This window comes from Haemaphysalis longicornis, unplaced genomic scaffold (genome assembly GCF_048455015.1).
Source record: "Haemaphysalis longicornis isolate Haplotype H1 unplaced genomic scaffold, Haemaphysalis longicornis Haplotype H1 scaffold_2, whole genome shotgun sequence".
In the NCBI taxonomy this organism is placed as follows: Eukaryota; Metazoa; Arthropoda; class Arachnida; order Ixodida; family Ixodidae; genus Haemaphysalis; species Haemaphysalis longicornis.
The window spans coordinates 105,890,822-105,907,532 of NW_027526295.1; the positions used below are offsets into that span (position 1 = coordinate 105,890,822).

General features: G+C 48.3%; 1 protein-coding gene across 1 annotated transcript in view; it reads right to left on the reverse strand.

Annotated features, from left to right (window-relative positions):
* Positions 1-16,711, reverse strand: part of LOC144169096 (potassium/sodium hyperpolarization-activated cyclic nucleotide-gated channel 3-like) — a 68,283-nt gene that overhangs the window by 9,779 nt on the left and 41,793 nt on the right. The window contains exons 5-7 of the mRNA XM_077698105.1: positions 11,309-11,458; positions 5,914-6,132; positions 4,015-4,161 (exon numbers count right to left, since the gene is read on the reverse strand). Coding sequence (XP_077554231.1) covers positions 4,015-4,161; positions 5,914-6,132; positions 11,309-11,458 — 516 coding nt within the window. The remainder of the gene's footprint in view (positions 1-4,014; positions 4,162-5,913; positions 6,133-11,308; positions 11,459-16,711) is intronic.

Consider the following 16,711-nt stretch of genomic DNA (forward strand, 5'->3'; position numbering starts at 1 on the left):
GTTTATCGGACGTGTTGCAGAGTCCCTTTAGAGAAAACAAATGAAGCAGTGGTGGCTTCCCGGCCTCTGTCCTGCAATTAAGTCACAATATCTTGTTTGTGGGATTGACGCCCACCAACCAGAGCCATCGCCAAGAAACGTGACCGGGCGTTTGTAGTAGGGTCCCTAGTGCCGTTGAGCGTATCAGTTGAATGCTAACAGTTAAGTAAAGCTTGAATGTCGGGCTCGTTCATGTAACATGCTTTTGAAGGTAAGTCTCGCTGGTTATGATCACAGAGACGGACACAGGAAGAAAACACGTCCACTTTCACGAGAAGACGGCGCCGTCTTTTCGTGAAAGTGTACTTTTTTTTCCTGTGTCCGTCTCTGTGATCATAACCAGCCCAAGCTACCTTCAAAAGAATGCTAACCGTTTACACACTGATAACTACGTTTTTTAGAGCTGGCCCGTAATACGTCACTCCTGGCCATAATGCGTCACTATGGGGCGAAACTTGAAAGTGTCGAAATATATTTTCGCATTTTGTTAACAGCGGTGCTGTTGTCGCTGGCCGTAGTCTGTGCAGCGTCATCAAAAGCCCCGGGTCGTAGTTACTCCCACCGTTTACCGCGCTCGTGAGCACGTGCTTTACGAGCAGCGCCCAGTGTCGTCCAGGCTTGCCCGTGGAGCTCACAAAAAAAAATTGGCCGCGTATCTGCTCCTTTCGTTGCAAATGCCGTCAAAAGACGATAGTCTTTATCGGCTTTTGCGAAGTAAATGCCTCCCTTCGCTTTCCCGCACACCTCTCATGTTGTTCCTCTTGCGTCGCGCTCCTCCCAGGGTAAAGACGCCAAATGTTTGCTTAAATCATTTTAAATTTCCCGCGTTCCACTGCTCCAGACCGGGTGTCTCGATGCGAACGCTGCCGTACGGCGAAGACGAGCGTTAATCGAGGCGCCCTACTTCAACGTTTATAGAACCGCGTTTCCCTACTCCACGTGCGTTGCAAGCAGAACGTGGAACCTATCTAGTGGAACCTTGCGTAACTGTTGCCGGTTGAGTTCTTAAAATGGCGCCAGAAGCTATAGTGGCGCGGGCGACAGCAGGCGACGGCGGAGTGAATTCTTTTTCTGCAGTTGATGAAGTATTTAATTTCGCAGAAGTCAAGCATGTTTGATTTTGTACAAAGGAACACTGCAAATATCACTTCTGTATTGATTTTTTGTCTCATATTTGCGTAATGTCTTGTTCTTCTTCAACAATGTTGACAAGTATGAACATTACACCGGACATAGACGGGTAGATTTAGCTGTGACTATATCAGACTATTGCGCAGGCATTGTTTTGCTTTGGCCGGTATGAACATTACACCGGACATAGACGGGTAGATTTAGCTGTGACTATATCAGACTATTGCGCAGGCATTGTTTTGCTTTGGCCGGGTGGCTGAATCGAGTCAGACAGACAGACGGACAGACAGACATACAGACATACAGACAGACCAAAATTTCTGGGTTTAAGTAGCCCAAGAAAGACTGTCATTTTTAAAAAATACCCAGAAAACAGTTCACGAGCGCCCGCGCCTCAAGACAGCTCGCGCTACGGACGTCCAGTTCGCGAAGCTGGTTTCCGCCGGTTTTAGCGCGTCCTGACGCGTTCCACTTTGAGCGAAATGGGAAATCCTGCGGACAAAACGATCCGGGCCCTCCAGTCATGTATGAGGAAGTCGACGATATAGATGGATATGCCGATGACTACTACTACTACACTGAAAAGCGACGACAGAACATGTAAATAACAAACAATTTCAAACCTAATGGAATGCGTGGTGGTGTGTGCTTGAGTGCTTACATGACTACGCTTAGGGAATTTTAAATGACAACACTGGCCCTGCGGGGCTTGGCGGCATTACTGTGATTTTTTAAAGACGATAGTCTTTCTTGGGCTACTTAAACCCAGAAATTTTGGTCTGTCTGTATGTCTGTATGTTTGTCTGTCTGTCTGTCCGTCTGTCTGTCTGTGACTCGATTCAGCCACCCGGCCAAAGCAAAACAATGCCTGCGCAAGTCTTATATAGTCACAGCTAAATCTACCTGTCTATGTCCGGTTAACGTTCATACTTGTCAACATTATTGAAGAAGAACAAGACATTACGCAAATATTAGACAACAAATCAATACAGAAGTGATATTTGCAGTGTTCCTTCATAAAAAAATCAAACATGCTTGACTTCTGCGAAATTAAATACTTCAACAACTGCAGAAAAAGAATTCACTCCGCCGTCGCCTGCTGTCGCCAGCGCCACTATAGCTTCTGGCGCCATTTTAAGAAATCAACCGGCAAAAGTTACGCAATGTTCCACTAGATAGGTTCCACGTTCTGCTTGCAACGCACGTGGAGTAGGGAAACGCAGTTCTATAAACGCTGAAGTAGGGCGCCTCGATTAACACACGTCTTCGCCGTACGGCAGCGTTCGCATCGAGACACCCGGTTTGGAGCAGTGGAAAGCGGGAAATTTAAAATAATTTAAGCAAACCTTTGGCGTCCTTACCTTGGGAGGAGCGCGACGCAAGAGGAACAACATGAGAGGTGAGCGGGAAAGCGAACGGAGGCATTTACTTCGCAAAAGCCGATAAAGACTATCGTCTTTTGACGACATTTGCAACGAAAGGTGCAGATACGCGGCCGTTTTTTTCTTTGTCATTGTACCTGGTACCTACTGTTGCTGTCCGAGATGGGCAATAAAGAAAAAAATAGAAAGAAATCCTCCAGCTTCACCATGGTTCAGGCCTTGCGCTACTTGGTGCAAGCTTCGCCATTTTTTTTTAATTAAGAACATCTTTTCCGGCCGAAATGAAACTGAGAGAGTTACCAAAGGTTAGTTCCTTCAAACTGACTAAACAAAGTTGAATTTTGTCTTCATGACCCCTTCAAAAAAGCTGTGAGTCTGGCGTCAGAAATGGTTGAGTGTGCTAAAGCACTACAGTTTCCCGAACGCCAGCATACAGGCGTTCAAGGTGTGCTCTACGTGACGAGCGTAGTCTAGCGCAAAATAAGTGCTGGCTCTTTCTCCGAGCACTGGTTATAAACATAACCAGTGCTCGGTTTAACACAACCAGTTTAGGCGGGACAACCCAAACCACTTGCTGAAATTGAACGCGATTGGTGGGAGGCCGGTGCCCGGAGCATTCCGTCCATGCAACCTGGACGCCTCATGCACGGTAGTGTCCAGTTAGCGTCGAAGGGCATAGGGGCTCCACCGCGACCAGCTCTCACTGAATTCGGCGTCCCGCAGGTTTTTTTTTTCTTTACATCATTACGAGTGCATCCCCTCATATGCAAATGTAATTGCACTGAAAGCGTTCCTAATCAGGGTCTAACAAGTGGTAATCAGCAGCCCCAAGCCACCGCCGCGCTTGCACAATTCCCATTCCTCAATGTTAGTAGAGATAAAACGGTTTCTGCCTGGTACAGTTCCGCGTTCAGGTTACTGTAGACCATAGATTTTTCATACTGATATATACTAGAGGTAAATCTGTCGCTGCAGTCGTGGGCCGCCGTGGGCGGCGCCATTGCCGCTAGTGACGTTCCTCGCCTACTTGTGGCTTAGCTCTACTTATGGCTTCTTTTTTGTCTCGAAGACAAAACAATCAAAAAAGGTTAACATTTTTTGTTCGTCGTGCATGAAGCTTCTACATAAAAACTGGCAAACTAGTCTTTTTGGAGGTTCAATATTATAATCACAAAACATATTTAATGAACCTTGTACACTAACATAGTTGCTTTTTTTTGCAGCCGGAGCCAACTTTTCAGCCTGTTCATGAGCCATGCCAAGGACAAGTGAAACGTGCCTGCCTGGTACATGACGGAACACTCGCTGAAGCGCGGCTCCCCTAGACAGTGGCGCCAGATTTCCCTCTAGCATATATTAGTATGAAACTCTACGCTGTAGGCGTCACGGAACAGTATTATCGGCAGGAAAAGAAAAGGCTGGTTCACAGGCCGCTCAAGATTGGCCGCCTGTTAGCGCTCACCTCCCTGATGTGCTCTGAGAGCGAGGCGAGGATCTTGGCTTCGTCGAAGACGCGCCCTTCGTAGCGGTTCTCGAAGTAGTCGCGCATGCGCGAGCGAAGCTTCCGAGGGAACTTCTGGCAGTGCATGTAGTCGTCCACTTCCTTGAGCTGTGGGGCCACAATGTATACAGAGTGCTGCGTAATGACCTCGCTTTGCACTGACGCGTTAACCTGTGTGCAAAGTTTTCACAATAAGCATCTCGGGCATTTCAACAGGGTCCCAAGTGTTCACCTAATTCCTCCGCCTAAGTTTTGCATTGTACAGGGTAGGCGGCCGAGCCGAATTTATAACTGAATTTTCGTTATCTGGGTCATGCATATTGACTTTACGAAAGGTCTGTCCATCTTTTACGACATTCCGATTTTAGGATGGTTATCGGTCACTTTTTTGTACGGCGGCGTGGTTACCCTTCTAACGACGTCATAGCAATACAAAATGTTAGACGGGAAAGTACACGTCCAGCCACCACAGTGCAGTTTCTGATTTATGCCTTCAAAGCTTGGCAGGTGCCGAGATCCTGAAACCTTTGCACTTCTGATCCATGTTTCTGAGTTTTGCTCTTTTATCCTTCAGACCAACTGTAGCTGGTTGCCTCCCCGCCTCCTGGCTCAAATGACGCTGGAGTTGAAAGTTATTTGACACGTTTAAAATAATGCGTACTAATAATAACACACAAGGAACTCCTGTAGTTTAAAAACTGTAGGGGGGACTTCCTGTCGGAGAATGTGTAAAAGTACAGCGTTAGAGAAGGCAGCGAGGAAATTATGCATACATAACGAATGAGTTGATGCAGGCAGGGAACGAAGCACGTAATAACACCATGGGTAGCAATAGAAACAAAGCCACATCAAACCCTAAAACAAATAGAATTAAGACTTGGCTATAACAAGACACTGCAAAGAAATAAAAATATCAATATACAGATGTAATCCGCACAGGTTCCTATATTAAGCCAAATATATCACAGAAATATTGTTGGTTTCGGAATGAATGGACATATCGAGACGATTTAACGGGGTATACATAGTTCATTCCAGCTTGAAATGGCTACAAATATGGTATTTTGTTTTCCGCAAGTTAGAACGAATCTTCGGCAGAATTAGGTGTTTGTTTTAGAACACGGACGCTATTTGGGTTGGTAAAGAAACGACCGGTTGAATGTAGCCCCAATGAGCATTTCATGCTACGAAGCCACACAAAACGATTAGCCACACAGCCCTGGAGGCTTCATTATCCCGTTCTGCCAGTTAGAAGGCATTGCTAGAGGCTAAAGGTGATGCTAGTTGACCGTGACTAGGGCGCCTTCCGATTCGCAAGAGACATCCTTTGCACACATAAGACCGCGCCTGAAAATCAGTGTGCCGAACACCGCCGCTTGCACTTTCTGGTGACGGCGATATACGTTGTTAATGCGCGAGCATTGGCAGCCCACCACGACAGCCGGTCTCGGGTGCGCAAGACCGCTGTAACATAAATGCCACCATACCAACTAGTGAATGTAAACGACAGGTGACACCAAATATTGAGATTGCGGATTCACGGCTAGAGACATGACATCCTACTCTATAAGTTGGTTAGCACCATCTTTGCTATAACTACCCTAACCTACCAAAAAACAAAAAAGACGCTCTTTGAAAGAGTAATTTACAATAGAACACCCTTAAAGGGGTGTGTTCTTGTGTTTTTGCTAGGGTGTAAGGGTATTATGAACCACAAAATGCCCTCAAGGGTCTTTTCCATTATTTCTTTGCTAGAGTGCAAAGGTGTTAGTTATGGACAGTGGTTTGTACCCTTAAGGGTGTAAGTCATTTTACAGTGTGTGTCCACAAAAAAAAAAAAAAATCAGCTGGCCCGCTGACCTTCTCCCTGAGCAGGCGTCGGGAGTAGTCCATCGTCTGGATGGTGGAGGCGCAGAGTCCGAGCAGCAGCGCGTAGCCGACCGTGCCGGAGGCCATGCCGAGACACATGAGCCACGCGTCCACGATGTTGGCGGCGGGCGTCCGGCCGTAGCCGCAGGACACCATCTGCGAGATGGCGTTGTACAAGGACCACGAGTACTGCTCGAACCAGGACTTGTCCTGCGTCCACAGAGACACGCCCTTCCGTGTACTTGGGAGCATGGCTGGGTGCTAGTTTAAGAATGCATTTTGTGTTTTCTTAACCAATTCAAATCCGGGTACTCGGATACTTCTGCGTTCACTTTCGACACCTCGAAAGCACGTGGCTCGACAAGCCCCACGGGGCAAGGCAGTCTCCCAGAAAAATCAGTGGATGTAAATAAAATTGCGCTAAAAGGACAGGACGAACAAAAGACGATACACCACATTGCGCAAACAGATGTGTCGTCTCCTGTTCATTCTGTACTTTTAGCGCAAGTTTATTTCAATCATCTCAGAGCAACTAGCCCGTCAGATTGCTTTGATAGATCAGGGGATGAGCGCTTCCTTCCTGGTCAGCGCCGGTTATGTTAACAAGGGCAAGTTTTTGGGCGACATATTTGGTTCTTACCACAAGAAAAGAGTTTCGAACTATAACGGCGAATGATCAGCCCACTTTTAGAAAAAATGCCGAAGAAAATTTTGGCGATTGTAACAATTGCAATTTAACTGTGCCGTATTGTGGCCACTAACATGTCACGTGATCCTATACTTGCTTTACCAGCATTGTACGCCTACCGCATTAGCGTGCACAACTTATGCATATTGTATATAGACACCAGTCCTAGCAGCTTATACGGTTGCAGTAACGCGGGTGCATTTAGAAAACGAATGTACACGTCTCATACTGGCACATCACAAAATGTGCAGTTAAGGCGAGCATGGTTATGCTGTATTCACAGGCTGTGGTTGACCTGCACTCAAGTGGAACATCCTGGTCTCATGTAGAACACAAACATCGCGAATTCTAATTAATGCCGCAAAGAAATTGGGAGGATATGAACCAGTACCCGTGGTGGGTGTGGACGGAGTACTATATGACCGGAGGTATGCGATAATATTTATGGTGCGTAATGGAGGAAACTAATACGCATTCGAGATGGCACTTTACTACCTCGGCAAACAGGCAAATAAATACCCTTCCATGAAGATGCCGACAAGACACAACACATTTGAATGGGCGCAAAAAGAAATGGTGCCGGAACAAATGGTCCCAGAACTAATGGTCCGGTTAAAGATGGGAAATAATGTTCCTGAAAAACAGCTCAACATGAATTTTGTATGGGATCGAGTTTACTGGAGGGGTTCCGTGTCTGCTGTGAGCAGAAAAAAAAAATCCATAAAGTGATCCGTTCATTTTAGTCGATTTTGGGATGAAATAAATGTCCCCGCTTTTAATTAACTTATGTTACTGCGTGCTTATATTGACGAGGGATGTATGACAACAAAGGCTTATATTGCAAAGGCTATACGAGACGGGTAAAATGATATTCGCAAAAATCACCAAAAAAACTGACCCCCCCCCCCTCTCTCCCGCCCCTAAATTTACGCCATTATCCAAATATTTCGTATACCGCAAAAAAAGGCCATAGGCAAAACCGACTTTTTCGAAAAGATTATATTCGGCTGAAAGCACAACATTTAGTAGTAGCTCCCATCCACGACGGGTAGCCTATCTGCAGTTAATCATTTTACCTGCCGCGGTGGCTCAGTGGCTAATATGTTGTGCTGCTTAACCCAAAGACGCGGGCTCGATTGCGGCCGAGGCTGTCGGTTTTCTGATGGAGGCGAAACACGCATACAGACAGCCGTGCGTCGACATTTCGGCATACCCGCGGGAGTCTAAATTAATCCGGAGCCCTTGACTAGGGCGTGCACCTCCTGGCCCCGGCGCGTAAGCTCGCATAGGTATGAATTTGAATTACGAGATTATACTTTCACGACGAGTGGCAAGTTGCGAAAACTTTGTGAGTTACCCCTGCGCAGGCTTGAAGAAAATTACCAAAACATTACTTAAGACATAGCAGTAAATTACTGGATGTACTCCCGTCTACCTATACGACCAATGTACAGGTGCCGTCAAAAGTAATGGGCACACGGTCTCGTAAATTTACAGGAATTTCTTTTTTCGGAAACTGCCTGGGTGCATTGGTGTGCGTTTAAAGGAGGCCTGCCTAATAGAAAAAGCTGTTAAACCTGTAACGGCTTTCTTAAAGCCAGTAAGGCAAATATTTTGTGATATTCACAAATCCCTGTTCCAATTGCTCATGACGGCACCTGTACCATTGATGATATTCTTAAGTCGCACATTGGAGCAGCTTAGTCGTAGCATGACAAAGATAATGACTTGTACAAAATGTTTTGTAGAGTGTGCGCGTCTCACATACTCACTATCCAGGACTAATTAGTTATTTTAGCTTACGATACATGCACCAGAACTTTGTGGCTAATAAATATGCAATTGCTCTTAATAATGTTTTAATATTCATAGACAAACTCTTGAATCAGGAAGGACAAAATTGCTCCCCATGTTCCAGGTTTAAAAAAGAAAAAGAAAACTAATTTCTACTCCTGAGATAAAGAGACTTACAAGCTCGTAAGATAAGGACCCAGCTTACATGACTGTTTAACAAGGAAGGCGTTCCCAATTGAAAGAAAATCAGTCGTTTCCCAATCCAATCCAATCTACTCACGCATTCGGTACTGGTTCTGTGAACACCCCTGAGCCGCCATGGGACTCATTGCTGAATGGAAGCAGCTTCAACGACAATTCAGACGGGTATGAACTCTTTAGCGCATCGCGAAATGTCCGCTGGTAAAGGCGGCCATTTATTAAACGCTCCTAAAGCCTCAATCACCACCGCACTCTGGTCGAGAAACCTCCATAATATTAGGTGCAGAAAACACGCTTAGTCGAGTCTACGTGCATGGTTGAGCTGGGAGGAGTACAGTGACGGATGCCCTGCAAAATGATTCATACCCTTTTTGTCTATAACGCCCTTGCATCATATCGAAAAACAAAGAAGACACCCTCTAAATGTGTGTATTCATGTGTTTTTGCTAGGGTGTAACGTTGTTATAAAAAAACGCACAACCTAAAGGGTGTCATCTGTTGTTTTCCGGTTTTTGTTTTGCTAGGCTAAAGGGTGTTATAGACAGTGCTTTACACGCTTAAGGGAGCAAATAATTTTGCAGTGTAGCCACGTACTGGGGACTGGGTAGCAGTAAGGCGTTAAAATTTTATTGAGAGTATTATTGCGCTAGAGAACCGCTTTTGGCAGCATTTCTATGTTCCGTTCTCGGTGAACACATTACTTTTCTGGACATGCTAATTCATCTAAATTAATCATCTGAATTAATTCCTCTACATTAATCGCTAAATTAATCGCTGTTAACTCCATGCGCACCTCAATTAAAACAAGGCAAACCAACGAATCCTCCAGGCGAACATCATCGCTTCACGTGACGCGAGCGCGTTAATATATTTTTTTGAATTCACTGACATTGCATTCAGAAAAAAAGCTCCTCTGAATGTGGATACAATAACACATTTAAATTCCGGTTCCTGTCTTACCTGTTTGTCACCTTTGAGCCAGACACTTTTGCCCATGAAGGAAAGAGAGCTTCAAACTTTAAACAAGACTAGGCCTGCTATTTTGCAGGTTGCAGGTTTGAATCCCCGGGGGTACACTTTTTTTTAAAGTTGACTTTTTCGTTTTTGGCCGATGTTTTTTATTTTTATTCTGAGTTCACCATCTTTGGGCCGTAACGTTCACTGCTCCACGAACTAGTTCACAGAACGCGCGCAGGCTGACACTGACGCACTAGCGAGTTCTCGTTGGCGTGCTGTTGCCATAAGCACTGACTGCTTGCGGGCAGTGGGCACAGGCCAGAACCAACAGACCCTTGGCCTGGTGCGAACACGCTTTTTAAGATACAAACATGAGTGAGGCAAGCTCATAATATAGGGCAAAAGCGCATGGCATTTGAGCGTCGTCTGCGGTGACGCGGAGGGCGTTCATTCACTGCGTAGGTCTCGGCTAGTGATTTCTACGATTCGAAGCCATGCTGGGAGGTTTATCTTAGGCATTTTACAGCCGACAACATGGCAGAAGCGTGGAACGACGATTACTATCGAGAATGCCCATTCAACGATGCCGTCTGATGTCAAGCATGTTGTTTTACAGAACCGAAACTTGTTTGAAAGCTAACCTCGGACATCGTCCAATCAAGGTGCATCTCCTCCTGTCGTCACAGCCTTTAGTTGGTGCGGCTGGCACAGACCGCGCATGATGGTTTTTCTTCTTTCGCGCTTTTAAAGTAATTACCGACTTATCAACCGGATAAACGATGAAAAGTGTGTTAACTGGAGCCAGTATACGCAGTGCAAGCAAAGCCGGGAGCTTGACTAATTCACTTCAGTGTCCCTTTTCGAACCATCGGCTAACACTGCCACCTCGCGGCACGTTGCGGAGGGAGCCGCATTAATTTTTTTTTTTTTTTTGTTTGCTGGGGGACGCGCCGAATGGGACGGCCGGAGCGACGGCGCGCCGCCGGCAGCCGATCGCGGAAGCCGCGATGTAAGCAAACAATTTACAGTGTTTTAGCACAGCGACACAGAAAACAACCCCAGTAAAAAAACAGGACGAGGCGCTTGTTTTTGGGCGTGTTGGTTCATAGTTACACAGAAAGCAAGCGCGGTAAAAAAACAGAGGACGAGGCGCTTGTCCCTGTCCGCATCTCGTCCTCTGTTTTTTTACCGCGCCTGCTTTCTGTGTGACTATGAACCAACACGCCCAAACCTTTTGTCTTGTGTTTAACATAGCGGGTAGCGGAGGGTCATGCTACGGCGGCGGGTTACAGGGACCTGACTGCGGATGCGCGCGCGGGGAGGACGAGGAGGTCGCCCCTCAGCAGAACCAATGAGTGAGCATGTCGAGAGCCGGCCCGCGGAACTAATCCACCCAATGGGAACGAATCCGCAAGTGCGCAGTCTAGTCCCGGTTTAGCATAGCTTTAGCGGACGCTACCCGCTATGCTAAAACTGTATAATTGGAGCCCAGCGAAATTGGCGTTTCCGTCTTCAGTAGCGGTGACGTCAGAGCCTCTTCTAAGCTTTTCATTATTCCCTGCTGTTACCGAACAGCCTGTGGTTCCACCCTTTATTAGATTACCGGCCGATTGCCGGTCGGCTTGCGATGGCGTGGGTCGCTACTGTACATGAGACAGAGCACCGTGCTGTAAGGATGGGCTTATGACATTAAAATTCAGGCGGCGGTGGAGTGGTAGATTAAGTGTACGGGGGGCGTGTACTTGCCACCAGCTCCTGCTTGACGACCCAAGAGTCCGAGGGGAATCCCTGCAGCCTAGGCACGAAGAACTGCAGGCAGGCGTTCCAGTGTCCGAGGAGCAGCAGCAGGCCGATGTAGTTGGTCATACGCAGGTACACGCCGTTCGAGTAGAAGAACTGCGACAAGAACCAAAGGGAGTTACCAGAAAAGAGACAACAGATTCCTGACGAGGGTTTACACTCGCCTTAGTGACAGGAGGGTGTTTAAGGGGAGCAGCTGATGTTTAACACGCACGTTAATTCTGGGCAGCCCTAGACTACTTTCGGAAAAGAGCGAGTCTCAACAGGAAACCCGTCTGCTATATCTATCAACCACCAAAGCAGAGACTGCCGTCAAAGCAAAGTGGCGCTGCCACGCGGCCAGGCGCCAGTGCAAGGACTTCATCATGGAGAAAAGAGCGAAGAATGTAGGCACCCGTGTATGTACAGGGCGTGAACGTGTCTTTCGATCTCAACGCTGCGTTTGTGCGGGAGTAGAGCCCTGATTTAGAGTCGTACGAGCATGATTTTGAGTCGCGTAACATCGCATCATTTAAGACACTGGTTACACGTGGACAAGAAGCATTGGTCCCCTTTTTTTTTTCGACGTGTCGCGTCACTTGTGACTAAAGTTATCTTTTGCGTTATCGAAGACAAGCAAAATAATTTTGAGCTCTCCGTAGGTATCTTCCGGTTCTCATATCAAACAGTATAGCAGAGTTACTATACAAAAGCTATGTAGTCCGCGTTAGGGTTGCGAGCATATTTGCACTATATATGCTGTTCATAAGACTATATTACGGTTGCACGTACATTCCCTATCACAGTTTCTATGCTGTCACGGAGCTATACACTTAACCATAATGTGCATATATAAAATTTGCAGTTAACAGAAAGCATCTGACTGAAACGTGCCTTTGGCATTCTCTCTCGATACCTGCCGTAGCTTTTGCACTGCTTGAAAACGTGCGAGGCTCGGTGTTTCAGCAACAATTTCATGCAAACTTTCCCTTTTAACAAAACCGCTTTAAATTAACGGACATTTTTGTTAAGAAATTTGCACCAATCTAACCAAAAGCTAATGATAACGCTCGCTATTTTATTGATTCTTACCGCTACTTTGAAGAGGGCCGGTGTGCGGGAAAGAGATAGGAAGGATGCCGCCTGTTAAAGTATACAGTTCTGTCCAGGCTGTTTGGCTCTCTGTAATGGAGCGCGTATTATTTCTGTGATTTCTGGCAGTTAATTTATTGGGACTTTTATTCTTATTGTCATTCAGCCCAACCTAAGCGAAGGAAAAGGAACTCCCCAGTGGACCTGTTGGTGGTGATATTACGAACTCAAATGTTTCCACAGAACCTGTCCAGGACGACTCCTCAGAACCAAGTGGAATTAGTAGCTCTCTTTTTTAAGAATATTCTGTCGAGCATGTTAAAATGAAAGCATGCCTTCGCTTTTTGCATGTGAGCTATGGAAGGCTAAGACCTAATGAAGATATTGTCGAGTCTTATTGGGCGACCAGCTTCTCCGACAGCAATGACTACCTATGCATTGTGAGAGAACTGATGTGCCGCTTTCATGTCACGCGACTACATCTCTACCTTAGCGACTAAGCAAGCCTGATGATTTAGACGATGATTGTAGCAGCAAGGCTATGGCTGGTGTCAACTTGCCGTATAGCAATTGCTCTAAAGGGGAGAGAGCACGTGCCCGCTCGGGGTGTTCGAATGAGCGTCACGTCAGCTCCGCTGAAATCGTTTAATGTCAATGAAAAATCACCCCGTCGACTAAAACTGACTACCGGACGTTCTTCCTAACGTCACCAGGAAGACGAAGATACCATCTGCATCCCTGTGAGTCCAAAATTCGAAATTTTACAAGCATCTCAAGAGGACAGACGCGCTAAGCCTAACATCACCGGCGAGGCAACCACGCCGCCGGCTCCTTTGCCGGTGCGCATGGCGTCAGCGCGCACCCCCACAGACGCTCCAAACGCAAATTTGGCACCTCCTTCAAACCGACCTGAAGACATGATGGAAGCCAACGAAATAGATATTACATCCCCGCCCGCAACCACAACCGAGGAAGAAATATCCTGCCCATGGATTGAGGTAGTACGCCGCTCCCTCCGGCGACGTCCTCCTTCCCCGTCGAAGTCTGCTCCCGAATCGCCACCGACACCAGCGCTCCGCCATCGCCCGTCGACGCGTCAACCAAGGCAACCACCTCTACCATCGGACGACTTCAAAATAGATATCCGCCCAAGAAACGGCCTCCAGCTTTCCCGTGCGGACCCCATTTCTCTCACTGCGTCAATCGCTCGGGAGATCGGGCTCCCCACTACACCAGCACCTTTCCAGCTCCGCGTTGGTGCAGAGCAGAACGTCATAGTCGTCAGCACACCTTCTCCAGCAGCTGAACGAGCGCTCAAAAGCCTCCAGAAGATTGTGGTCTTCGGCAACCGACACGAGGTCTCAGTCTACCCAATCACTCCGGACAACTCCTGCCGTGGCGTCATTCACAACATCGCACAAGAACATCCAGAAGAGTACGTCAAGTCACTCATTACTGCTCCCGGGTACGAGGTTCTCACAGCTCGTCGCCTCGGAGAGTCCAAAGCCTTCGTCATAACACGTCGAGGCAAGCGAGTGCCGTACTACGTTTACGTCAACCAAGCCCTGCTCCGATGCTACCCTTATCGCCGCACGATCGCCTTTTGCACTCTCTGTCATCAAACGGGCCACCGAGCGGACGTTTGCCCCTCGCCTCCGGCCACGCCCAAGTGCAACGTGTGCGGTGCCCCCCTCAACGAGCCTCAGCACATCTGCACACCGCGGTGTGGGCTTTGTAAAGGCCCACACACCAAGACTGCCTCAAGCGGTACCTGCCCATCGTGTACAAGGCCAAGAAAACTCCGAACAAGTCCAGATCGGATGGGCCCTGCCGGTCACGCTCCCCCTCTTCTGGCTCGCGACGCAACCGGGGACCTCACCGTTCGAGCTCAAGACCGAGCCGAGATCACGGTCGAGGGCCACAACACGGACGGTTAACCACCAAGGAACGCGCGCCCAGCCAGGCACGCAATCGAGATCAGACCCCAGGGACGCAACGCAAGCCACCCAGAGACCAACGCTCGGCCAGCTCCTCAGTCAGCAGGAACTCCGCGCACAAAGAACCACGACACGAGGACGCACCCAAGGTGAGCTGGGCAGGGGTAGCGGCCTCCAGAGCTGATAATAAGTATGGCGCACTCAACTCAATTACAAGCTGAGAACGCGGCTCTCAGACAGGAACTTGCAGAACTGCGTGCGTCCTTAACAAAAGCAGCAGCCAACCCCCCTACACCCTCCCCGCAACAACTTTCTCCCGCTATCAAGCGTCCCCGAACTTCCCTTCCACCGGGCAGTGATGCAACCCCCGCTCTTCCCACAACCCTCCCACCAATTTCGGGCCAGGCGATGCCAGCAAACCCCACGCCATTATCACTCGAGACGAGGTGGTTGGAATACGTTCTATGCTACAGCAGCTGACCGCCTTGCAACAAACTATTACTGACCAACTCAACCAGACCATGCAAGCCCTCAAAGAAATAAATGCCAATTTCGAAGAACGCCTCTCGAAAATGGAAGCATTTATTCCTCAGTGCACTCGCGTCACTACCCCCCTTCCTCCTAACCCAAAGATGCCATGGAAGAAGATGGGTCCTCCTAAAAAGAATAGTCGGAGCCGCGGCGAAACAATTGCTTGGCAGTGGAACTGCCGCGGATTCCGCGAAAAACGCTCAGAACTGATCCAATATATTACAACACAAGAAAAACCTCCACACGTTGTCGCATTGCAAGAAAGCAACAACCACGCTTCGCTCCTCGGCTATATCACCTTTCATGCGGATGGCACGCGAGTGTTACGCACGCTGGTATCCAGGTCTATCACCGCTATACAGCACTCCCTTCCATTAGCAGGAGCCCCAGGTGTACTACTAGAACTACTCCCCGCCAAGGCATCAAAGGCTTCCTTACCTATCTTCCACTTTAATGTCTACTGCAGGCCCAAATGTTCTCCGCAGGCCCTAAATGACACGCTGGAACTGGCGCGAAAGAAAGCTGGGAAGCACCAACTCATCGTAAGTGGAGACTTCAATGTGGCGCACCCCCTTTGGGGTTACACTTACGCTAATCCAAGGGGCAACTACCTTCACAAGTAAGTAGACGAGAAGGCGTGGCAGATACTCAACGATCTCAGCATACCCACTCGCATGGGCACAAGCGCCTCTAGCGATACTACGCCAGACCTCTCCCTGAGCAACCAGCAGGTGACGTGCGTATGGCCAAACAAACAAGAGGCACTGGGCAGCGATCATTTCTTTATTGAATTATTCATTTCAGGCCCTGAGCTAGTCCGCACAGTGGGACGTGCTACGCTGACAGATTGGTCCGGTTTCCGAAAACTGAGGTGAGCGCACAGCACAGAGGACACCGCAGATCCGGCAGAGGAAGATCAATATTCCGCATGAATAGCCCAACTTATTCAGGACCAGGCCGCTTGTACTACTAACATAAAGACAAATACCGGCAATCCCTGCGTGGACACGCACCTTCTACACATATGGGAAGCTAGACGCAGCCTGCAAAAGCGCTGGAAAAAGCAGCGGCACAATAAAAAACTCCACATCCGCATTGCGCAGCTCACTGAAAAGGCGGCCAAATACGCACGCGAACTGTGCCGTGAGAGTTGGCTCTCCCTTTGCGACGCCATGGGAAACCATGTGAGCACGTCAAAAACTTGGAAAATTCTTCGTTGCCTCCTGGACCCGTCCTCTTCGAAGGCAACGTCATCAAACCAACTACGGGCCCTCCTGCACAATCACTCAACCGACACACTTTTAACGAACCTCGAGGCAAAATTCTTCCCGCCCGGTCCACAACAGAGCCACACAGACTACGATGGATCGCCGAACCCCTCATTAGATCAAAACATCCTTACCTCGGAGGTACGAGCGGCACTGTCCCGGATACGGAAAAACACCCCGCCAGGTCCTGATGGAATTTCCAGCAGGCTACTAGCCAACCTCGATGACGACTCCCTCGTGTCCCTCACCGCGTGTCTCAATAGAGTGTGGCGAGAGGGCAAGATCCCTGCAGAATGGAAGCTCGCCTACGTTCACCTCATCCCCAAACCGAACAAGACCCCTTCTATTGACAACCTACGACCTATATCGCTAACGTCCTGCGTCGGTAAACTCATGGAGCATATCGTCCTCGCTCGCCTCCAGCGTCACCTAGACGATCGGGGCCTCATACCAACCTCGATGTTTGGATTCAGACCCCACCTCTCCACCCAGGACATTCTCCTCCAGATTAAAGAACAAGTCATGACCCCTGCCACCCGACA